General features: G+C 41.5%; 1 protein-coding gene across 10 annotated transcripts in view; it reads right to left on the bottom strand.

Moving 5' to 3' along the window:
* The window catches only part of prdm16 (PR domain containing 16), a 211,768-nt gene that overhangs the window by 17,969 nt on the left and 167,138 nt on the right, over positions 1–26,661 (bottom strand). For 5 of the 10 annotated variants that reach the window (XM_033642050.2, XM_078170137.1, XM_078170136.1 and 2 more), the window contains exons 4-8: positions 11,064–11,204; positions 6,024–6,126; positions 794–995; positions 495–660; positions 161–314 (exon numbers count right to left, since the gene is read on the bottom strand). In XM_033642050.2, the coding sequence (XP_033497941.1) occupies positions 161–314; positions 495–660; positions 794–995; positions 6,024–6,126; positions 11,064–11,204 (766 nt within the window). Of the gene's footprint in view, positions 1–160; positions 315–494; positions 661–793; positions 996–6,023; positions 6,127–7,341; positions 7,716–11,063; positions 11,205–26,661 lie in introns of those variants that run through there. The other 5 variants (XM_078170138.1, XM_078170144.1, XM_078170141.1 and 2 more) reach the window with 3 other exon arrangements.

Genomic DNA, 26,661 nt, shown 5'->3' with positions numbered 1-26,661 from the left:
TCCCTGGACTCTTGGCTCAGACGATGTAAACTGGATCAAAAAGTTGGTGTAAATGGAGGAGTAAGAGACGACAGGGGGATGAGGTAAAAGGAAAAAAAGGGATCAAATAAATGGAGTGTTAAGAATGAGGCAGTCATTAACTTCCAAAGCTCTCACTTACAGATAAAGGGTTTGACACTGCTGTGGATGTGCTTATGCTGCTTGAGACCTGACGAGGTGGCAAAAGTTTTGCCACACTCAGGACACGTGTGAGCGCGTGCCCCCACGTGCTGGGAGCGGATGTGGCGCTGAAGGTTGCTGGGATCTGTGAATACCTGAAATTTGAAATAAGTATATAAAAATACAGTGTATGCCATGATTAACAAAACAAAAAAATGCTGTTCATTCAGAATGACCAAGTCTATGTCCAGTAGCATTACGAATTATGCCAAAATAACAAGACCATCAGAATATCTGAAGTAGATAAAAGCCTGTGTGTCCTGTGCACAACTTACGTGCCGGGTATGCTGTACCTTATCACAGTTTTCACACTCAAAGCGCTTGCCACTGTCATGTGACATCTGGTGACGGATGAGGTTGGACTTCCAGTTGAAGGCTTTGGGGCACTGGTCACACTTGTACTCCCTCTCCTCTGTATGGACTATCATGTGTTGGCCCAGACTTGATAAGGAGAGCACAAGGCCATCAGTGAAATCAATGAATCATACAAGTCATAATGGACTGTGTGTGTTGAATGTGTATATTCTGGTGAGTGCTAGAGTGTGGTGGAAATTGTTACCATGTGTCTGCGTACCTGTACTCATTTGGGAAGATCTTCTCACAGTCTTTACACTCGTGGACGGGCTCGTCGCTGTCCTCGCGTTCCTGTTTGAAGTCCTCTCTCAGTGTTTCAAAGATAGAGCCGGTACTGGAGCACGAATATTTCTGGTGCCGCCGCAGCTCAAGTGTTGAGGAGAACAGCTCATCACAGTCTTCACAGCGGTACATCTGCTCGTCTGCACACACACAAACACACACAGATTTGTCTAGCAATCACACAGTAAAGCTTCCTGGAATTTACAATACCCACTGAAATCCACCTCCAGTGCTGAAAGGAATACTTCACACACAAAATGACAATTTTTAAATCTGTAAGTCATGCTGTGTTTTCTTGAATTTGAGAAGGAAACTTTGTATTTCTCGCATGCCTCTACAGAAAACTGCGAACATATTGATTTACTGATTGGGGACCACGTTAAACAATAGTAAAACTATAACAAAACGGCAGTTTACAAACTCTCACACCCTCATTTATAAATTCATACCCTCAGAACTTCCCAAACACATGCATTTTCAATAAAACCTTACTATTTAAAACTGAACTGAAAGTCAGACTCCAATGCTAAGGTTTTTTGGTGAAAAAGCAGGTGTTTGGAAAGTGTTGAGCACACGACTGGATAAATAAGACTTGGATTATACTACATGTTACATGTATGTGAGAGTTTGTAAACACGTTTTGATATAGTTTCACTGTTGTTAAAGGTGGCCCCCAATCAAAGAATGAATCAATATGTTCGCCATTTTTCATGGAGGCATGTGACAAAAACAGTTCACAAATTCAAGTTAACATGGCATGAATAGCTGATTTACAAATGGTCATTTTGCGAGTAAGGTATACCTTTAAAGAAGTCTTTCACACATGTTTGATATGAGTAATACATCTTTTTTGTGATACTGTTTGACATTAAGTCTATCTGTTTAACAATAAAAAAATGACAAAATTCCAAATGTATGCCTGTTGTCAAACCTGCATTTAAAACAAAAAATCTTTCTCATATATCATTCTATAAAAACCTTTAATAAATACATGTAAATATTTATCTAAAATCAAACAAACAACTAAACTGAACAAAAAAGTCCTCGTGAAAATAAAATCAAAATTTGGAGTCACATTTTCCAACTTTATGTTTAGGAGCAGGACAAAAACTTTTTTAGTACTATAAGCTTTTTAACATTTCAGGTAGCAACTAAGCCAATTCTCCGTGTTAACAGAGGACATTTAATTGTGTCCACTGTCTTTTAATATATGCAAAACATTTTTTATGGGAGTCAAGACAAACCAACTTCACTGTGCTGTTCTGCATCCTACTATTTACTAACTCCTGTACATCTTCCAGAGGGTACAGAACCAAACATCCCACCAAACAAGAAGAAAAATATATCACCTATCTGTGAGTTAGTTACAGCTAAACAGACTCCCATTCAAATGGCAAAAGCAACAATCCTGCAATTGACATTTACATAAAATGGAAATCAATTAGCAGTGAAATGTAGCCTTCATTAACACAGTTAATTGCTTGTTGAAGCAAGTGTTTGCTTGAGACTGTAGGTGTAATAGCACACAGGGGAAACAATATGGGCTGGTCTTCCCCTTCCATGTTGATAACCTTTACAATACTTCTCACCACCAAGGTCAAATACATAAAACTCAGGCCAGCTTTTTCAATAGTAAGTTCCTGAGTCAGACGCCAAGTTCAACAGATCAGGGGAAAGCCCAGCGGAGTGTCTTTGTGCACGGGCATTAATGTGTGTATGTGTGTGTGAGTGCGCATGTGTTTATGTGAACGTTTTCCAAAAAGAATGAGCCACAAGGAACAGAGGTAAGCAGGGGCACAGTGGCGCCAACCCCATGGTGATTTCAGCGCCAACCTGCCATACCCTCTTTGCCATGACCCAAGCAGCCAACGCCTGAGTCGGCCCCCCCAGGTGTCCCAACACGCCATGCACACCCATCCATCATTTCAAGCTGCACTAAATGAGTTTATCCAAAATGACTTACAGTGCATGGCTCACCTGTTTTCTACTGCATGTGACCGTTTATCCAGCTGGAACTTCTTGGGCACATTAAAAGGGCATTAGTGTAGCAACATCAATGTGTCTAACCTTGGGGAGAAGGATAAATGACCTTCTGGTCAATGGGCCATTACACTGAGCTCAAATGTTAAACTAACTCACTTTGACACTGGCGTGCACATATTTCATGGAGTGCGAGTGTTTTACTGTGAGAGTTGGTTATCATTTACCCTGAAGCACAGACACCTCAACACTCAGGTGCTTTTTGTCTGTCGCCTTGAAGAGTGGAAAATGTTTTGTGGAAAAAAGAGGTGGGTTCGTACGCAACTTCAATAAACTGTTGAGTTTGAAAAAGCTTGTGTGCATGACGACTTTTGCAACAGGAACGTCAGTGGTGGGAAAATCTCTGTGTGGACACTCAGGTGTGCATGCACGTGTGTTTCAGGGAGGATGCACGTAAATAAAGGTGATTGCTTGAGTGCATTAGCGTGCCAGTGTTTTTTCAGTTAGTCTGGTCTGGGCGGGTGGGGTGAGGCGGAGTGGGGTGTGGGGGGGTTATAAAGGGGAGACTAATAGCTCTCTGGGAGACGAAGGGAAGCACAATTATGTGCAGTTTAGCAGCTAATCTGGGAGCATGGGTGAGGTCTCAGGGGACTCCTCAAGTCCTCTACTTCAAATTCCTTCTCCGATAAGCCAGACACAGAGAGCAGGGCTGCACTGCCAAGCTCCCACTCAGCCCTGTTACCTTTCTCACATCACACACACACACACACACACACAAATACATGGAGACAAAACAGACACTCTCATCCCTACAGTGGGTGTCTGTCTCTCTTTGTCCTCCTTTCTTTCTGTTTTTCTGTCTCTCTAACTCACAAATAAACATCTTAAAACAGTAAACGAACTGTTTTTTTTTTTGCTGTCTGCCTTCATCCCTCTCTCACACCAGCACACAATGCCAAATACTTTGGCTCTGACACACGCATTCTGGCAGGTGGAGTGTCTCTCTTTTCGCTCTGTCTGCCTCCCTCTCTCTATATTTCACATACACACACACAAGGGAATTGAACAAATCATTTACAAGTCTGCTCCATCTTTGACGCACTCCTACAACACGCCAATCTGCTTCTTTTCAATAATCAAGCTAGCTTTGAGCTCCCGTTTCCTCCTGTTCCTTTGGCATGGAGATCTGTGCATAAACCGTGCATCACGCAGGGGGGAAAAAACTGGTGAGCTGCAGAACATCTCACAAACATCTTGTTCTCCCCCTCCACCATTTTATAGCCAATGACATGTAAGAGTAATCTGATTTTTTTTTTTCATCTGTGGTTCCAGAAAGACTGGAAACACAACAAAACAATGTTACCTGACAACAGCACTTCACCACAATAAGTCCAAGATGTTTGAAGAAATCCAGCGGAACTACGGCCCCTTTTCCGCTTAAGTGAACTTTGAAAGAAAAGCCCAGATCGACAGTGAACAGCTGTCCAAGTTAGATTGTGAGATAAAATATTGAATGTATTCGGTCTGACGTATAGAGGCATGGTTGAAAGGTAGTGAGTACAGTGAATCAGGTTACTTACTCAGAGAGAAGACGGGCGGGTGAGAGCACCTAAATGTGACGCACTTTGAAATGCGAGCCAGTTTACAGACATCAGTGAACAGCAAGGTGCGGGTTCACTTAGCACACACGATCTTGCAGATTTTAGTGGTGTAAAGGAAAGCAACGATCAAACTAAAATGCACAGACATTTATTAGAAAGATAGATCAATAAAAATCAGAATTGAAAGAGGCCATTTTTCATTTTATTTGACACCACTGACCCATCAGCCACTGTTAGGGAGTAGGATTTTTTCCCTCTCAACATCAGTTGTAATTTGCATTATCTTTAACTCGTCTTACAAAAATCCTGGGCTAAAAGACAAGTGGATTAATTTAAAAAAATAATAATAAAAAAAAATAAAAAAGAATTTCAGATTGCTGCATCAGGTTTAATCGAATTAAGTATCTTGTCAATAATTTAGCAATACTTGACTACATGTTTCACTTGTGTTGTTATTTTTTGATAGAGCTGCAATGGTTAATAGATTAGTTATCAACTATACAATTAATCACCAACTAAAGTGATAATCAATTAATCAGTTTGAGTTATTTATTTTCTTTTAAGAAAAAAAAATCCTAATTCTCTGATAGCTTCTAAATTTGAATATTTTCTGGTTTATTTCCTCATCTGTGACAGTAAACTGAATATCTTCAGGTTGTGCACAAAACAAGATTTGATTTGATGACGTCACCTTGGGCTTTTTCACCATTTTCTGACATTTTACAAACCAAACAACTAATCGATTAATGGAGGAAACAATGAACAGATTAAGTGACAATGAAAAATAAATTTAAATTGAACAGGGGTATTAAAGGTGCCACTAAAAACAACATAGCCTAAATAGGGTTGGTGAACTTTTTTTTTTCTTCGCTGGGAACATGGGGCCAATTCCCAGGAGCATCAAGTCACTAACGCGTGGCAGTGAGTCCGTGAGTCTGATACTTCACCAGCCCAATGGCCACTAAAACTTCCAACAACACTTAGGCTGAATTTCTGAGGACAAATTGCAACGCTGACTTGTGAAAAGTGAGATATCATTATTACTATTATTATTATTATTCTTTGACTGAATTGTGACAAACAGAATTCCGATGTCTCGGCTTAAAGGTCCCGAGTGCTCCCATTTAAAGTGTTTGTAAGGCCATGACTTCCTAATAATTTCTGTTTGATCCTGGCTTTCCGTTAACAGAAAATTTCTACTCACATAGGATGGAATATGACAAGTGCCAATTGACGCCCTAATACAGTATTTCAAGCAAAGAGGCCCATTACATAGCAGCATTGTGCGCGCACAATTCAGACCAGACTCTTACCAGTGGCCTTCATTATTGGCAGGCCCTATTCTAAACGACAGGTCCAAAAACGGCTTCAACCAGATGCTTTAATGCGGGATTTAATTCCATCCTGGAAATTTATGATTCGAATAATTCACATTTCTTGAGGAAAGAAAAATATCTTGGAGGGAGAGATGGTGTCTTTTCCCCCGTCACATTAGCAGGGTTATGGAGTGTGTTGGCCGCGAAAGCAGCACAGGATGCAGGTTGGAGTTTGTTTAAAATGTGCGCTAATGACGCGCATTAATCTTACCTTGTAGGTTGGGTGCCATGGATCCCTCGGGGAAAATACCGTCCTTCATATACACTAAGAGCTCCTCCCCTGCTTCAATGTCCCGGACAGCTTTGTAATAAATCTGGGGAGGGAGAGAAAGAGAGAGGGAGACTTTAACTTCAGGTCAAGATGGCTTTAATAAGTCTGGACCCCCGCATGTTTATTATCGCACTTTAAGGAAGAACCTAATGTTGAAACTGATCATATAAGCGTAATAATATGGTTGTTATTCAACACAATAAAACACAAAATTCATGTCTAAAATAAGATACATTATCAAGGCTGCAGCGGAGTTAGGAGGAAACATATTTGCTTTGCAATATGGTACAGTTAAATTGTAATTCAAAGCCGGGCCGTCAAGGGTTATTTTGTTTTATTCTACATTTACTCAAACTTAATAAAATAAGCAAAACGAATAGAAAATAAATATCACTTACAAAATAGCCACTTGAAATAAAAAAAAAAGATCTGCATTATTTCACAAAGAATTACTCAAACATTCAATAAAAAAAAAATGAGGAAAGGAAATTAAAGAGAGAAATCCAGACGACAAAAATACCTCTGCAATGAGTCTAAACAGAGTGAAAGAAAAGTGGTGGCAGGAGGAAAATAAACAAACAGCTTTTTCATTTACAGCTGCAACCCGGGGTATGTCGGGTCTTTAACCGCACACAACTATTCCTTTGATTGAGGTAATTTAACTTGTGTGATCGGACATAAATTACTGGTGGATTATAATTTTTTTTTTAACTTGAAGTAAAGACAAAGAAAAACTGAGGAAACGAGAGTGTTTGCAATATTCAAGGCCACTCAGAGCCGAGGCCTCAATTCTCTTTGCAACACCTAGAAAATCTGTGAGCCAAAGCGTACACAATCTATAGAAATTTCATTAAAAAGCATCATAATTGACATATATAATTTTCCAATAAAAAAAAAAATATCACAGCTTCATGCATCCCAATAACCTACAGCGCAAACAACCCGCGTCAAGCTGCATGCAGAGGCTGTGATGTGGCGACACATGGGGGCGCTCTGCACCAACTGAACGATGTCACCACAACAAGAGAGGCAGATCACACTTTCATTCATACACACACACACACACACACACACAGTCACACACACAAACACACAGACAGGCCGGTGAAACTAACTTCCCAGACTTAGTGCTCTAAGACGAGACAAGGAGCGAGGGCCTAAAATCAATGAATAGGCCTATCATTATTATTATTATTATTTTCAACAATAATAGTATTATTACAGGCCTGCGTATTTGCGACAATCAGGCTACACACACCGGCTGCGGCAGCCTCGCTCGACCTGACCTTTCTTTTCTCCGTGAGTCGGAAGAGTTGAGAAAGTTGCGCGGCGCTGCGGAGAGCCTCCAGCTGCAATAGCACTTCAGTCCCGGTGGAGTTGGCGACACAACCCATAGTAGGTCTACCGGAGAGATAGCGGGGCGCTGGAGCGGACAGGGACGGGGAGAGGCGGTCGCGGAGCGGCCAATCGCGCTGCAGACGGTCGGTGATCGCTCCCTCTGGCTGGATGAAGCCCGACGCTCCTCTGCTGCGCTCCTCTCTAATCTAGTCAGTGAGCGCGTCTTTGATGATGATGATGAGTCTCTCTCTCTTTCTCTCTCTGACTCTCCCTCTCTCTCTCATTAGTGATTCCCTATTGCCCCTCGGTGCTCTCTCGGTTACCCGTCGGCCACTCCTCCTCGTCTTATCTCCAGCCAAAAGGATTGAGGGATCTACGGCGCAGACCCCTCCCCGCATCTCCGATCTCAGCCGCCGCTTTGGCCGCTTGATAAATCTATTATTGATGTAAATAATGGATAAAGCAGCCTGACAGACTCGCACTCACTTTATAGGTCACACTCAAACGCACGCGCGCACCAACATATAGATAAGCACAAGGAATGTACCAGTAGGCCTTTTGCTGATTAATGTTATCTAACTTTTATTACAAGCATCATTTCGTTCACTTTGTTCCAAACAGGACTTAAAATAAGTTTATAAATGATGGGATCGATTCTATAATTTGAGGTCAAGTTTGGATTAAAGGAGGTCAATTTAAACTTTTTCAAGATTTTATTTTAATACAACCTGTGACAAATAAAGTGGGTTTTTTTCACGCATTCGCCATCCAACAATTATTTCAAAAAGAATTCAACATTAATGTCATTATTTTTTTTTTTTTTACCAATCATTTAAATTTATATTTGGGGCGGGGAAAATGTTCACTAAAGAAAAATGCTTGAATAAATTATAAAGGATGAACAACGTTGCAAAATCCTATTTAAGTAATTCCACATTCTTTATGTGTGAAATACCCATGTATTTTCAATATTTTCAAATCTTAACATCTTCCCAATTATTAAGACAAGATTCTAGATTAAAACATGATCAGCAAATATTACTTTTTAATGAATACAGCCAGATGATAAATGAGGATATTTTAACTGCTGATTAATATTTGTAGTGTCTGTTTGTTTGTGTGTGTGTGTTTGTTCTACAGTCAGGCCTGCACACTCAGACCTGTCTTGACCTCTCCCCATCTCTGTCCAGTGTCCAAGGGACGGATGCCTCATCGATCAATGCCAGCCGTAGGGCGTGCAATAATCCCCCACTGTGGCCTCATACACATGCACACACACACACATACACACACACACACACCAGTGTCTATTTATTGATGATGATGATTGATCTCGGGGTAGAGGGGCAGATCAAACAGCGTCGGAAAGGCCTCCACATCAAAACACAAAAGATGAAGGACTGACAAGAAGGTGGACAAAGTTCATCTTCTCAAACACCCAACCATACACACACATATACACACACTTCACCCCTTGCTCTCTCAGCCGTTTCCTTCACTTGATGCCACTTGGCCTCAGAACCACTGAGTGGGCTCGCTTACACACCAGTTTTGGCTGATTGTTGACATTCTAAATCAATGGGAACTATTTTATAGGGTAAGACACACACACACACACACACAGATGCACATGTACTGTACACACGCACTCCTGTTGTAAGGCCATCAGAATATTGCCAGAACATGGCATTAGGATGCAATTGCGAGCAGGATTAAGTGAGAACAGTTACAGGAAGTGTGTGTTTTTGTTTTGAGGACTGATCAAGAAGAACAGAAAATAACATGATGCCTACACAAAGCACCAGTGCATCTTTCTTAAAACAGACACAGACATTTCTCATTTTGGTAATGCTCAAAAACTTAACAGCACTTCTGCAGAAGAAAATGTGTCCAGAGCACATTTATTGCACCGCATATATATGGAAACAAATACATAAAATAAAACCAAATTATCGCATGACCACGAATATCTAAATTATGCATGATCGTGAACACATTTGTCCATCTTACATCATTAATGACAAACAAATAAACAAATAAATTATCCACTTGCTTTTTAAAAGGTTACTGCGCGCTGTGAATTTGCCCCGTGTGCACATATTTCCATAAACTCATGCATTGTGCATGCTGATACAAAAAAAAAGAAAAGAAAAATCACTGAATAGTCTGTTGAATTATACATTCTAGCACTGAGTGGCTGTGTATTTGTGTGCGTGTGTGTGTGTGTTAGTAAATAAATGATAGGGTCATACCTGTGAGCCACTATACACCAAGCAACTGGCCAGGCAAACAAAAGCAAAGCCGTGTGCTAAGTACAAACAACTGCAAAACACATCAAAAAACAATCATGCACGTGGCCTCTCTGGCTCTGATAATTCTCCACAATTTTCGCCGGTGCCCTGATTCTTTCTTTGACATTGTGTGGCAGTGGCAGGGGGCACTGATGTGAAAATCTTAAAAGGATTAGGCGGGTTGGTGTTGCCAGCCAATTGGTGCTTGTCAATCTCGGAGGCCCCTGTGTGTTCCCTCTCTCACTTGGTCCAAGCCCCCTTTCTCTCTATCGGTCAGGCTTAATGTCTGAAGCTTAAATGGACACACTAGCCTGTCCCCTCGGTGTGACAGAGTGACAGGTGGCAGATCAAGACATGAGGACAGAGAAAGGAGACAAAGACAGCGAGGAACAGGCGGCTAGAGACCGAGACAGGAGGGGGAAAGAGCCATGTAGGCAGGGATTAGGAAACAAATAAGAGAGGAGTGACAGGAATGTGGAAACACACAGGCAAGTCATACGGATGCATTTGGCTACTGTCATACCTCCGTCATCTTTATTGCTTTGTTTCTCTGTCTTTGTTTTCAAGCGGACAAATTTTCATTCTCATTATGCCTTTGGATGCATTTTTATTTTGTATATCCCAGTGCATGTGAGTTATCATAATAATCCAAACTGAACTGAGAGTGAAATGTGTGTCAAGTAATGGCAGAGTAACACCGCTGGTATTTCATTTACAGAAACTGGGACAAGAGTCAGCAAAGCAAAACAGAAAAAAATAAAAACGCCTGTGCAGGATAAAGAGAAACAGAGAAATATGCTAATACATTGCAGCAGTAAGTTGTGGCACACACATTGCATGGGGTTGGGGTTAGGGCCTAGTTAAGCAGTTGGGGTTTTATGGGCACTGGCTGGGCATCTTTCCAAAAGTATCCGATGCCTTACCCAGGTTTCTTCAGCGAGAGGGAGAGATGGGACACAAGAGGGAGAAAGGCAGAGAAACTGCTGCCTCCACAGAAGAAGGCCGTGCCTTGGATAATGGTTATTATGGGACTCCGGAGTGTCAGGCTATTCTTCAGCCTCTTTACATGGGTCATTTCCTAACAGCACTGGCAACTGGCCCAGCCGCAGACACACAATAGAGCCATTCCTTGGTCATTACCAGCGCACACATTTTGCTACCACAATGGTAAACACACACACACACACATAAGTGTGCATGCACAGATTCACACAGATCAATGCAGTGTCCACTCTCTGCAAAAGGGAAACAGTTGCAGCTACTCCCCTTCCTCCCTTTTGCTGACAACATGGTGTTGCTTCTCATATTCTTGGACCACAAATCCAACCAGCACATCTCTCACGTCACTCACCTGGTCTCCGGTGAGGTGACAGGCTGCGAGGTTCTGCTCCTCAAATGACGGGGCAGAGCGGACGTATTTGAGCCAGCTGTTACTTGTAGCATCCGGGCCTGTGTCAAGCGCAAACTTGACATTGCCCATGTCGTCCACCACCTGTTGGAGAGCAACAAGTTAGATATTATTAAAGGAAAAACAGGGACAATCACTTGGAATATTTCTATAAATTGTATTTTGCAAAGAGGCTCTGGGCAGTTAAAAATGCATTAGGGTATCCCGGCTGTGCCAGGAGTTTGATGTCAGTCAACTTAAGACGCACACAGTCAACATGACAGTGGGTGTTAGGGCCACCTAACCCTGTCAATCCCAACAACAAGAAGGGAAAAGTAGGAAAGGAGGAGAAAGGAGGAGGGAGTAGACAAACTGTGGCTTTTTCACTTGTCTACAGACTTTCTCTGGCACATATTGATCACCCTTTGTAACCCCTACGTCCCCCTGAGACTCCAAGAGCGGGTTTCATGTTACCCGCTTTCACAGAGAATGAAGGAGGATGGAGGTAGAGGTGAAGGAGGAAGAGGAAGAGGAAGAGCAGAGAAGAGAGGCTTATTGTTGAACAAAACAAGGGGAAAACCAGCAAGGAGTAACAATGCTTTGTGTATGCATGTAAAAATGGGCCCTCATTCTTCCCAGAGTTGCACATTATGAAATATTTGAATGCTAGAGAATGAGAAAGTCATCAAATCAGCCTAAAGGACAGATATAAGACAACAATTAGTGTGTTTGTGAAACAGCAGAGATTACAAAGACAGCGCATGTGAGGCCAGCAATGTTGGTTTCTACTCTTGGCTCCTTTGAGTGCATTTGTTTGCATGTGTTTTGGTATGTGTGTGTTTGTGGTGGAGTTCGGCGGTTCTGTTAATCTGGGGGCGGCTCAGCTGAAACCCCTAAGCTCACCCTCTCCACCAAGCTGGGGTTGAAGCTCCGATTTCTCCGCAGCACTGCACGTTGATACTGAGCCTGTGTGAGTCCTCAGGGGAGAACTGGCTTGAGACAGAGCAACTCCTCTAATTACAACTCCCAATCAGCCTGGCCTGAGTTCGGCTCTGACCTCTAGCTTGACTCTCAGCGCTCCTAATCACAGTCAAATGTCTGCAGAAGGAAATCGAGGTGTGATGGAGAAGAACCAACAAGCCGTCTGACGTTTTTAGATGTGCAAAGTTCGTGAACCTCTCTAACTGGCTGCTTTTCTCAAGGCATGTTCGTGGTATTTTTTTCCCCAGCTCGTAAAGTGTGAATGGTCATGTTCTTGTTGTCTGGGTGAGCGCGTGCAGAAGGTGTATTTTTCGTGGGTGGGGGTGCAGGTGCCAAGTTTGGTGAGTAAATATGTAAAGGGTCTGGTTGAAGGTGTGGAAGAACTGCCATGTGCTTGTTTGTACAAATACGGCAACCGTATGCATGTGCGCCTAATGGCTCGGGGTAACAGAAATGTTTCTACTTTTGAGCAAAGGTGTGAGTTTACCCTCCTCGCTTGTGCCTGCTGTAGAATAACAATGCCTGTTAGTGCCTTGGCTAAAAATAATCAAAACTGTAACTTACGTTTTAAAACCCTGTTTCACAAGCCTGAAATAAAAACTGTGGCTAGTGCTTATGAAAATGTATTTGCTGATTGTGAGAGTGTGAAAAGAGACTGTTTGTACAAATCAGTTCCTGTTATGTGTTTTCTGTAATTCACACTGAGATGCTCAGAGGCAAATAATGTGATAACGCCCACTGGAAGAGCTTCAACATATAAACCGAATCCTATCTGTTCCTCACCCTCCACCTCTACAGCTACTGCCTCTTCTGCTTCCAGTTTACAACTTAAACACTTGGCTTGATCGAGTCCAGGCCTTTATTTTATGTGTGAAAACAGTCACTGAAAACTAACCAGGCATACCCACTACTACACACCTACTGCTCCACCCAATATGTTTTCTGCAGGCAGTGCAGTCAGGGTGTGTTACCGGGGAGCTGCGACAGGTATCGTACATGTTTTATGAACACATGGAGAAAAGCTGAAATCCAGGTGGAGTCAAAATGGGATTATTTCCTTTCTTACGTAGGAGTAGGTGTGGGAAGGGGGGAGGGGAAGCACGACTCTGCACAGACTGACACACATATGTATGAATACTGCCATGCCTACGTATTAGGCATGGTCACACACTCAGACACATTTTGGTTTCCCCCTTCTCCTATACACACACACCCAGGGGTCTGATCACAGGCTTAATGAGCTGCAGACCTGTGTGTGTCGTGCGCTTTTCTACGTGCACATGCGTGTGTGTGTGTGTGTGTGTATGTGTGTTGTCTGAGAGGCCTGCTAACACCCTGTCTCCGGGTGGAAGCCTGATTTATAAGGCTTCAAATGAGGTGCAACAGAGAAGGAGAGCCAGAACAAGCCCACGGCTGATTGTTTGTTTATTTACCTTTCTTTTTCATTTTTCCCCCACCCTACGTCATGGGGGGGAGGAGGACCTGGGTGGAAATCATCAGCTCCACGTGCAAAAGGGTTTTTAACAAAACAAATCAGGCTGCTCAAAGTTTTCCCTTAAAGTTCTCTCTCCTCCTTCAGATCAGAGGCTCAAAATGAAAACTGTGAGACTAAAGACATCAGGGATGTTGCTTTTATATTTTTAAAATGCTCTATTACAATTAATGTCTAACGATAACCACCTTGCACTGACTCATGCTGTTTATTTGGTCACATCAACGATTCACTCCCAACTTAATTCCTCAAGCCAATTTTCTGATCTCCTGTGTCTGACAACCTCCTTCAACCCAATCGACAGAAAAAACATGTTGGCATTGAATATTTCTGCAAACCACGGATACGTTACATTTGCATGTTATTATGTTGCAGATATGGTGAAACGTCACAATGCTGTGGTTAACGTGTGGCTACAGTTGGTTAGGAAAAGATCATATTTTGGCTTACAATGCCCATATGAAGGTACAATCCCCACTGGAAAAACAGCGATGTCTTCTTAAAAAACAACAATTTTTCAGGCCACAATCCCGGCAGGAAATGCAGTGATGTCTCTGTAAAAAACAACAGCTTGTAGTGCTACTTTCCCCGCTAATGAGTTGCTACAAAACACCCACGATTGGAGCCTAAAAACCCACTGGAAGCAATGACTTGCTAAAAAACGTGCTAAAAAAAGTGGTTTTGTTGTTTGTTGGTCTTAAACAGTAGTCTGCAGTAGTGTAGCAGGCCATCCACCATCCTCTCTACCTACATGACAGAGTCAGCTCACATATTATTTAGAAATGTTGATATAATACATATGAAACAAGCAAAAGTCATGTATTTGGGATTTGCAGAAATGTATTTGCCAACATTTTTTTCTGATGACTGGCCTGTCTCCTTCCTCTCCACAATACTTTCTGGATTGTTTTTATAGTTTTGCAGATCATTCCTATCACTAATGACATTATGCTATTCACTGTTTTAATTGTTACAATCTAAGAATGTGGCAAACTGAAGAGAAGTTAGTTGGATACTGCAACAAACACCCCCAATCAGACGGGTTTAAACAAACCCTGAGGTGAGCCAAACGTATTCGGAAGAGGAAACAAAGGTGGGAATTAAAATTATGACGCAAAGTGCCCATTTTAAACATCCATCACAGTATAGAGATTGATTTCTTGGTTCATCTTTGCCATACCTAATCACATTTTCCAGTAAGGGAATAATGTCAACATTTGAGTGGTGTTTACTTTTGGTTTTCCCTCCAAATATAGTGACATAGATAATGTCGTTCAACACTTCGCTTGTTTACAACCTGTCTGATCATTGGACTGCTTGTGTTTCTGCCCTGTCACATTTTGTTGTAGTAGTTTCTGCAGATTTCTGGAACTCAGTGAGTACACCCTTATTATAACTGATAGAAATGATGCAAAAGCCTATGAAAATAATATCAAAGCTGTAATAATTGAAGAGAATTATCCATTGGCCAGTAAAGAGAAGAAAACAGTCACTTCTATCATTTTTTACTTTTATTCACATACTATTGTAATACTATATCACCGATTTACTACCACCCCCCCCCACCATGACCAAAAAAATCAATTTCTTGACCTATGGTTTTAGTTTTTCAAACAGCATCAGAAAAAGACTCACATGACAGCACGCGCGCGCGCGCGCACACACACACGCACACACACCCCCACACACGCACGCACACACACACACACACACACACACACACACACACACACACACACACACACACACACACACACACACACACGTACCAACTCGAACACAGACACAATGAGACTTCAGTGAAAGAGAAGCGGCTCTGAGTGGACAGGATGCAGAGCAAACTCCACAGGAAGCTCTGATAAGAGCACGACACTTATATCGCTCCTCACAACACAAAGGGGAACCTTTGACAGCTAGGAACCTTTAATGGATGTCTCGGCATGCCCTCTCCTCCGCCAGTTATATCTGACGGATGTGTGTGGCGTGCAGGGCTGAATTAGTAGAGGAAAGTTGCTTGTATGGGTAGACGTTGGTGACAAGGTACATATTATTTTCTGTTTGACGGAGGGCAGAAAATGGAAATGGCAGCTCGGAGCGCGGTGGTGATTGTGATTCTGATGTGAGACGGAGATAGAAGCAGACTTACAGCATGTGAGACATAACTGCTGGGTTATTGTGTGTCTCTTAGGGGGATATTTTTACGAAGTGTGATCTTAGTGCTTTGTTACACTGCCCCAGGTTTTAATATGTGAACACACCCTGGTTTGCATGTATTTGCACATGTGTGTGATAGTTTCAAAACTCTAAAAATGTACCAACTTCATTCTGACTTGTCTGTGCAAGTTTTCCATGTAATAGGCAAAAATCCCCTTAAATGTTTCAGGGGATTTTGTTTTGCCCTCACATCAGAGGGTATCAAGACGAGCAACAGCAGCCATCCATCTTTGTGAAAGTCCATTAAACATGTCTGTTTTGGATTCAGGTAGTCAAGTGACAAAAGTGATAATCACACAAAGACACATAGAGACTCTTTTTTCAACAAAAGTTTGCTGAGAGAATTCTGTGCATTGAAGTTTTTCCACCTGTGGAAAACAGGAAAGCAGCACTATGAACATGTAAAGAGAAGGCTGACTCTCCCCTGGTTCACTTAGTCATGTCCTGGGGAAGTGGCCGACAAATGAAAAAAGGCTGTTTCAATGAGGAAGCTCAAAGAACAAGGAAGAGATTGCTTTTCAATATGGATCTTGCTTTTAATCATTCTAGATCAAGAATATGTGAAAATGTACACAAAGACAAACACAGAGGGATGAGGAACACTAGGAGGGGATGCATGCACTTCTCCTTGGCACAGCTAGGGGGCGGCCTGGAATGAAATCTCTCCAGGTAGAGGAGCAAAAGTGGAAATTAAACTTCCCTCCTCTCTCTGCAGCTGTATACACATACATACACAAAAACACAATATAAAAATGGTAGTGAGAGCAAGAATGTCATGCACGCACACACACACGCTCAGTTTTACCCCGACGAGAGGGCCAGTCATGGAACCAGAGCAGTGACAGTGACAGATTGAGTGGCTGTGAAGTGGGCTGTGGAGCTGGTTGTTAGAGGTGTTGCAAATTAAGGTGCAGGACGACGAACAAGAAATAAAGAAGTGTGTGTGAGAGTGTGTATCCTTTCTGGAAAAGGGTCTGTTTCCAGTTGGGAGGTCCCTTAACATGCACATACGCACACATCTACGCACACAGGCGGACTAATAAAGCGGCTGACAGAGTACAGATCACCACAGCCTCTGATGTGTTTGTGCACAGTTACATGTGTGTGTGTGTGTGTGTGTGCCTGTGTGTGATGGATGGGGGCCTGCAGAGATGACCCTACCCTGCCACATCACTCAACAGTCTAAATGAGTGTGTGTCCATCCACATTTGTGTGTGTGTGTGTGTGTGTGTGTGTGTGTGTGAGTGTGGAGGTGAGAGGTGGACAGGCACACAAGGGGTCCTGTCAGTAAACCCTTTCTTACAGAGAGGAAGGAAAAAGACAGAGAATAAAAGACAAAGAAAAAGAGAGATTATTCAAGTTTTATTAACTTCAGTGGCCGCTGGGTGAAGATGATGAGGGGAGGCAGTGAAATGAAGTGAAGATGAAGATGCACACAAAAATCGATCAAAGTATCTAACCATTAGTCTTCATGCATCTTAGTAAACCTGGCAGTGTTTGTGAGTGTGAGTACATGTGTAGCACATGAAAGAAGGAAGAAACCCATGAGCTCACATAAACCTTAATAAAATTCTGAGCTTGCTAAGAAAAACATCAAAGCCTGCAGCTGCATATTAACTTTTGTAAACCTGTGAAAAAAGTATGAGAAACTGAGAAATTTGTGCAAGTCAAGAAAATGTTTAAACAAAATTTGTACACAAATCATTTTACCAATGAGGCTACGCAAAGACTCAAAGTTGTGTGCTTTGAATTTGGACTCAGACGTCAACAAAAGCAGCTCTTATTTCTCAGTCTTTATGTAACCTCACTGTTGAGAGAATTTGTGCATACACTTTGCTGTAGAAAAAAAAAGTAGATTGTGTAAATAGCGTTTGTAATGAAGGGGTTGTTCTTTAAACAGTTTTACAAAATGTGATGTACAATAAAGGGCTTTAAAATGATTCCTGAACATCATTTCAAAAACTCAAAATCTTGCTGACCTTTATATGAACCAATAAAAACAGCATGCTAAGTACATGCAAGCACACGATAGACACATAATTTCACAATGTCAAAAAACACTAAACTGATGTGGGAGAAACCAGAGAGTTAAAAGAAAGAGAAATATACCTCGAAAAAGGCTTCAGTTAATTTCAGTTAGCTCAAAATCATATTGAATTTATATGAAACATGAGTCTTACATTCATCAGTCCAGGGAAATTTACTCTATTCAGTACTGCTTTGATGAAGCAGTTGACAGTATGACTCACTCATTTTCATAATCTAAATTTTTCCATCCATTAGTTTTCTTCCCAATACTATAAATTTTCTTTTCCCTGTCTTTTTGTCACCACAACATCTGCTCATGCCTGACTTTTCATGCTTGTACTGTAAAAACACAAAGACAACAAACCACCTGCACACACAGAACCAAAAGCAACATTAACTGTCACGTAGAAACCGAGAATGTGTTTTTCCAGCTAAATTCAAATGACATTCAAATATTATTCAAATATGTTCTTTAAATTGCTTTAATCTGAGATGATGTATGTACTTCAATAGTCTTAGCCCATCAAGGTGTGCTGACAATATCGCTTTTATTAACAAACACATTTAATAATTTTAAACCATCAGAATCATGAAATTACTGGACTAAAATGAAAGATTTTAAATACTTTTAGTGAAAATTTGTTGAGTCCTAAAAAAAGAGAATCAGCAGCACAGCCAAAGTGTTTCATCAGGAGGAGCCATACTGTGAGAATAGATTGGACCTTTAAAAATAAAGTGTATGTGTGTGTGTGTGTGTGTGTGTGTGTGTGTGTGTGTGTGTAAGGCCAATTACTGATGCTGGTAATAGTAATAGTACACCTGTGTAGCCATGTCTGGCAGTCTAATGACAGCTAAAGAGGAAACAGGCTGTAAATCCACACACACACACACACACACACACACACACACACATCCATTTATCGAGGCATTAACCCTTGTGTTGAAAATCACATTTATTGTTTATTTATTGTGTATGATTGTTAGTTGCATGACTACTAAATATGTATGCAATGTATTGGAGTGTGTGTTTGCAGTGTGTGAGTGGATGTGGGGTGTGTGTGTGAAGGTGAGTGAAGGCGTGTTAAATGTGACCCATTTTATCTGGGCTGGGCAGCCATCGACATAATTAAAAACCAGGCAGGCAGGCCGGGGAGGGCCTGGGGCCTTGTAAAAGCCATCTGGGCTGTAGTGTGTGTGTGTGCGTGCGTCTACATGCATTGTGAGTGTCAGAATGTGGCCCGGCTCACTAATGACCCAACTTGCTTCTCTTAAATCAGCGTCTCTACAGTCGCCGTCACACAGCTATCATTTGTGGTGAGCATGCATGTGCCACACTGAAAACAGCATGTGAAAAGTCCCAGTGTCTATCTCCCACACTCCCAAAATCATTGTAGAGTCAAATCTCATTTTGTTTGAGTTGACCCGTCTGACTTTTCCCTTTAAGTGAGAACTTGAACAACAGTTCCCATGCAGGTGGGGATATGAGGATTTATGATGATAATTTTGTATTTTATTCATTTATATCACAGGGACGATAAATGTAGGTATTGTTACATTTAAATTAAGTGCAACCAAGGCATGTGTAGTCTTGGTCCTGGATAGGCTTTCGAAGGATTATTTTATTACTGTTGAATTTCGTAGACATGCGCAAATACACACAATATGAATGAATACACATTTTTATCTCTGGTAATAGATTTGTAGCTTCTGATATTATAATAATCGCCAGAAAATGTAAATGCATTTTGTTTAGCAGCTGTAATAATGTACCATTAAGAGACAAGAATAACCTCATAAAGTGTGTTGTGTATTGTTACCTATTGATAAAATAAATCACTGATATGAACAGTGTTCAGGAGTAACCAGTTACATATAATGTTAATTAATTATAATCAGTTACAAATACCTAATGGAAAAAAAGATACAGATACTAATCAATATGTTGGTGACTATAAAGGAGTTAACATCCAAATATATTCTTTTCACCATGCAGGACTGTCTTCTTAGGGCTCGGCCTGTTTAGAGACATTTTTCAGCTTTATTGTCCAGTTTAAAACATTTGTGTGAAAAGAAATCATGAAGTAATGAACTTATGATGAAGTTACATTTCTTTAATGAAGTAATAAAAATAATCACATTTCTTATTACATTTTAAATTGGGTAACTAATACTCTATAACCTACAAATTAAAAAAAAATAAAATAAAATAAAACCTTCCTAACACTGGATATGAATTATTGCATCAGATTTCATTACATTTTGACTTATTATTCTGTTACCCAGCAGTTATGACTGTCTTTATGTTTGCATCATCATACTGTCAGTAGGGACATATTTTTTCGGCCTCTGTTACTCTTTTTTTCCTAGCAGGGGGAAGCCAAACGTCAAATCTGCTTTTAAATCTACCAATATCCATTTTTCAAATTTGTGTTGCTAATGTGTCTAATTCAAACAGGAGAGGAGATTTTCCTGTGTGTAGCCAGTGATTACATATCTGTTATTGTTAGCATCATGCCGCCACGTCCACCTCCGCACCCCTGCAGCTCATCTGAACGAGCAAGTTGCCATGTGCCGGGCTGCCAGGTTAGTGTAACTTTAAACAGGAAGTGTGCACGCTTTAAAAGAAGAGAGGCAGTGGGTTTTTCGGGCTGGACCTCGTTAATGAAATGGCTTTGTGTTATTTACAGCCTCTTGTTAAAAGGCTGGATGAGTGTGTGCAAGAGTGTCTGTGTAAATGCGCGTGTAAGCCATCTTATATGTGCAGGTGTGTGTGCTTATGCGCTGTGTACATGTGTGTTTTTATGCGTGTGTGATATGTTCAGTGTACATGTGTGCGTGCACAGACGTTACCATCATGCTATGTCTGTTTTACCGTTGGACAGCCCTTTCACAGGCCAGGCTTTATGATATGTATTTAGGGCAATTAGTGAGCAGATATATTGGCTCATTATAGTGAAGCAGGTGCAGTGCAAATGGGGAAATATATGAACAGCACATCAGGGTCACACACTGTGTCTGTGCTGTTTGAAGGCTAGAGCTAGACTTATGTGTGTGACAAACAGGAGCACACACACAGTGAACTCAGTGAGAGCCAGACAGAGGAAACATTTTCTCATACTAGCCTCTGTCAGAAAAATCCAACGATCAATGAAGAACATTTATCACATTTCAAAATAATTGTTAGCAGGCTCAAGAGGAGGAGAACAAAGTGAGTGAACTGGTTGAACATTAACTGGGAGGGAGGCAGAGTTAGTAAACTATGTGTTTATTGGATGGAAGGGACGCACAGTGAGCAAAGTGGTTGTTTATTGGCTACAGTGGGGATACTCAACTTGCTTTGCCCGGGGGGCATCTTTTGCAAATGACTGGCACATATTTGAATAAACAAGCTCTATTTTGATGCTTGTTTAATGGCACATTATTTACATTCAAAGTACATTTTTATAAAATGTGAATCAATTTATTGTGATTGTGAATTACAGAATGGTTGGTGGAAGGGATAGATACTCGAGTACTCGTTTGGACATCAGTATGTGTTTAACGTATCTCGCCGCCTAACCTTCCCCATGTAAACATGACTTTTATAAATTTTTGTACGATTTAAAATGGATAAAATCATATTCCACTGTAGAGCTGTGTGCTGTGTATCGATTCACTTAGCACCTCCTTGCCCTGCTGTCACTCTCTCTGTTATCATGACACTACTGCTGCAGGAGTGTGAGCCCTGCACTCGGAAACAGTTGGTGGGAGTCTGCCCCCACACAAGCACACGCACACACACACACACACACACAATGACAAGGCTAACTGTCAGCAACACAAAGCTATCGTTAACCAAGTTATTAACAGGACAATGTCAAGCTGCTTGTTTGTTGGGATCGTTAAACAGCTTGGTGGCGGATGTGCACTGCTGGTGATGTGTTAGCTCATGCTAACCAGGCAGATGTTGAACTGACCAGGAGAAAAGCAGCTCTGGACTCCAGAGATGTTCCTTCAGTGCTACGTCTAACCAGGGTTGGAAATAAACTTTTTTTGTCCATCTGCTACTGTGGCTGGTGGATTCAAAATTCTACCATTGTTTTTGTGGCTGGTGAGTGAAGCAAATCTAGCAGCCACTTGAATATTTTACCAGCGTTTGGCTGGTGGCTAGTGCAAATTTCCAACCCTGGTTGTACTGGGCTAGTCTCAAAAAGACTCCACACACAAACCCACAAAAACCTACAAACCCAAACTGTTATACTTAATTACTGCATGTATATACAGACACTATGTGTAGGATTTTTATAAGTTTATAGCAATATGTTTTCAAAATTTTCTGATGTCATAGGTTCTTGTTAATGGGCACAAGAGTTGGAAATATTCAGATTTCACACATACTGGTTTAAGTGTTTTCTAGAGAGTACACAGATGTTGAGTTTTGTACTGCTGCAATGAGCTCCAAACCAATAATCTATGCATTTCAACATGTTGTCCTGGAATTTGAAACATTAAATATTGACTCAATAAAACATCAAAATGAGGAGGGCAAAATATGGATCTCCACATTTAAGCATATCATACATATCAGCAATCACAGCTCTTTCTTTTTTTCTTCAAACAGTTGATATAATATGGCGATGTAAAATAAAATATCCTTAGCAAAGCAACTAAATCAATCAAGTCTAATGCATCCATGCCAAGAATAATGGCAAATAATAATGAGGCAAGGAAGCTGGCATTCAACACTGACACAACTTGACCTCCACTCTATCGACTGACATCGGAAGTGAAACACAAAATGGGACAATTCCCGGAACTGTGCAAACACAAATAGGGAAGTGGTGCTTGGTACAAATTTATAGAGCACGTAACACCATCAATTATTTATTAACACCCAAATAAAAGAATACTTCCTTCAACAACATTTTCTTTTGTGATACAACAGAGAGTGATGGAGGGACAGAGAAGCGGAGAACGAGAGACGAAGAAATGTAGTGACAAAAACTATTCATTTACAAACATATTTCTAGTGATCTAAACCAGACAACAGGGGTTTCCAATATGAACTAAAAGAGAATTTTTCCCTCTGCATGTCAGTTCCTGCTCAGTATCACATCAGTGTTGGCCTCAACATTTATCCCATCGACTACCTCATTCCTTGAATCTCGCAGAAGGAGACTGACACAAAACAGGAGATGTCATGTCTGTCTCCAACCATCTTCTTTAAATTTCATTTTTTGGTGGAATGTCATTTTGTGTTGTAGAAAGTTGCAGTGTCCTTGTGTGTTATGAGATCAATGAGTTGGCAGGACAGCAGAGAACAGAGAAAAAAAATCAAACATACCCAAAAGTCAAACTGAAGAGAACCAGTAGGAGAGTGATAGACACTCACACATTCCTCTCTTAGTCTTCCCATGTCTTTCTCAACCCATCATCACCCATACTCCACTGAGGCTTTCACAGGTTTGAAATTGGGAGCTCAAATTGAGAAGGAAAAGGCCTGAGAAATAAAGTGGTGCCCTAAAAAAAAGCAGCAGCTGGCCAGGAGAGCATGTGGCAGAACCCCTGAGTGGCTGCAGACCGGGGACTTATTGGAACCATCTGAGCAGAACTCTTCGTTTGCTCTAACTACCAGACTCCACTCTCTCCTCTCAACACCTCCGCTCTCCCCCTACTCCTATAGTGAGTAGCCAGGCTTTACCTCTCTGTCTGATGACCCAAAATACAGGATAATCAAAACATTTATGAATTACAAAAACAGATATGAACTTGTAATGGCTCAATAAAAACAGAAGCTTCATTATTACAAGTTGACACCCTATTTTGTAAGACCTTTTTTCAGATGGTCAGATGGCTGGCTCATCACTGCTGCTCTGAACTATACCTTTATGGTGTCAAGAGTGGGTTGCACACTAACTGGTAGATCAGTGGTTTGATCCCAGGCTCCTCAAGTCCCATGTCGAAGTATCCTTGGACAAAATACCGAACCCCAATCTGCTTGTGACAAAATTGCTGTGCCATTGGTGAGTGAATGTTTAACCAATGGCCAGGGGGCACCTTGTATGGTAGCCTTTACCATCGATGTATGAATGAATGGGTGAATGTGGCATGTAGTGTAAAGTGCTTTGAGTGGTCAGAGGACTGAACAGACACTATTCAAATGCAAGTCCATTTACAATTTACCAATTAAGTTAATTGGTAATAAATAAGAAAATAAAAATCTTTTTATACACTGAGAAATGAAAATGTGACAGCGCCGTTCTTTACTGCTTTATAGATGACTGTGTCTTGGCTATTTCTGCAGTAAAATGAGAGCCTTGCTTTGATTTGTTTGCTTCTATGGTAGTGAGTCACATGCCATGAGCAGCAGAAATGTCCTGAATGTTTAAGTGGGATAACTGGAAATGTTTGGGGGCTGACTATCTCTCACAGACTAACTTTAGCGAACTTGTAGAAACTCGCTAGCTTAGCAAAATTAAGGTTACAAACAATCATAATACAACTCAACACAAGTCAAGAGAAAAAAAGCACTATATTTAGGCCAAGTTGTGTCACACAAAACCCAAAGGAATATGAATTAACATGGATGGGGGAAAATAGCATTTTAACCTTTTAAAAACTAAAATTACCCCCACATGGTTGTATGCCTCTGTGCACTAGTGAAGTTGCAGTTACAGTTTACATCCATGTCTGTGAAAACATGGATGCTTCACACACATTGTCCCCTCAGCAGCACAGAGGATCTATACAATCAGCACAGTTTCAAGGTGGACACTGAAGATTAGTGTCACCAATTCAATATCTGACAGAAAGTCTCCCCTCTGTTCCTGAGTTATGACTTTGAATAAGGGCCAAAAAAGGGTTTTTGCAGAACATTATGATGTCACAGTGAAGCTGACGCTTACTTTTTGGATATGAAATGTCATCACCTCATCACTATATCCTATTAGACATTTGTGTGAAATTTTGTCATAATTAGCCTATGGATTTTTGAATTATAGACAAAAACATATCTTGAGAGGTCACCTGTGACCTTGACCTTTGACCACCAAATTTCAATGAGTTCATTCTTGAGTCAAAGTGGAGGTTTGTGCCAAATTTGAGGAAACTGAATAAGAATGAGACATATGCAAAGTGATAGTGACCTTGACCTTTGACCACCAAAATCAAATCAGTTCATCGTTGAGTCAGGACAGGACAGACGGATAACCCGAAAACAAAATGCCTCCAGCCATGGCTATCACCAGCTTGGAAGCATAATAAAGGTTAAATGTATAACTCATTACCAGCAACTGCTGTAGATATACCTTAAAAAACTTGAAATGGAAAAAAAGACAGCTTTATTGATTATTGATGTTATCATCATTGTTGCCAGAACAAGGTAACTGCCTTATCCCTTAAATGTATCTAAAAAGTCCACTCTCCTCTCCTTTCTGTAAAAGCGTAAAGTAAAGAGAAAAAATAAAGCACATTCTAACTCTTGACTCCTCTGTCTGGTGGATGTGAGGAGAGGTGCTCTGCCCAGAAGGATTAGCTGTAGCCATGGAGGCATACGTGATGCTATGAGACGTGTTACTCTCGTCAAACAGGATTAGAAGAATATCTGGCTATTCTCATTTCTACCAAAGGATAATTTAATGTGTGTGTTCTCATCTGCGCTCCGTGTGTGGCTGCAGAACATAGGTCTGCCTATCTGAGTTTGTCTCAGTCCAACACATAGCCTTTACGTCTGTCTACACACATGTAGGCCCTCCCCTCCTCTGCCCTACCGGGGGCTGAGACTAGCCAGGACAGGAGGGCCAATAAAGCTTACTCTCTGAGTGTTGGGCCTGCTGGCGAGAAACAGAGGAAAAGACCTATTTCACTGTTGTGTAAACCATTGTTTCATTTCCACACTTTTCTCTCCCTCTTTCTGCTCTGATATTTCACAGGGTTTTTGGCTCCCGTTCAAGTGTGAACACAATACAGCTATTGAGATCATGGCTCACACCTCCTGGCCTGAGCTGGGCTCTGCGCTAGTGTTAGCGCTCGCATCTACCACCTCATGCTCAAACTGCCATAACTACTTCCTTTTCTTTCCTATCCCTAATTTTTTGTTTAAGTCAGGATGCGGCACAGACAGACTCACTACACCCCCATGCCCCATCCCCCATCTTGTCAGCTTAGGCCTTCACCCTAACTCTGGCTCTGGAGGGCCCCAATGTGCAGGTAATGGATCCTGCTTGACCACCTCCACCCAGAGGCCCATATATCCAACTTTTAATTAAGAACGCTCATCCCCTCTCCTGAGAGAGAGGGAAATGGTAGAATAGGCTGGGGGTAGCAGTGTGTGAGTGTATCGTGAGTGTGTGTGTGTTGCAGAAGAGCCCTGCAGCCATCTGGTTTGTGTTAGACACAATATTAAGAGTGTGTCAGTGGCCGAGGCCTGGCTGATGGCTATCAATCTGCCCTTTAATGTATGACGGGATATATGGAGGGATGGATGGATATGGGCCCCCCTCAGAGAAGCTAATGGCTAAACGGGCGCATTAAGGTGATTGAGGCCCATGGTGGAGATGAGGCCCAGAGTGGAGCTGCACAAGGAAGCTTGAGGGCCGTCCTATCTCCTACGGCCTTGAAGCCATTGGAAACTGCAGGGCAGCTGCTGTGGGAATGGATGAGTGGAAGGATGGAGGGAGGAAAAAACGCAGAGGGGTGCAGATGGATGGGTGAAGTATGGTGCTTAAACAATAGGAAACCTTCAGGAAAACATACAAATAATGCTTAAATGATAAGTCAGTCAAACAATCATATCAATTCATTGCTGAGGTGATTTTGTCAAGAAACAGGTAATTTTTTTTTTTACATTTTAGAAACTAAATGATTTGT

The sequence above is a fragment of the Epinephelus lanceolatus genome, chromosome 8, assembly GCF_041903045.1.
Source record: "Epinephelus lanceolatus isolate andai-2023 chromosome 8, ASM4190304v1, whole genome shotgun sequence".
Classification (NCBI taxonomy): domain Eukaryota; kingdom Metazoa; phylum Chordata; class Actinopteri; order Perciformes; family Serranidae; genus Epinephelus; species Epinephelus lanceolatus.
The sequence above is the reverse complement of the archived record's forward strand: the minus strand, read 5'-3'. Positions and strand labels throughout refer to the sequence as shown.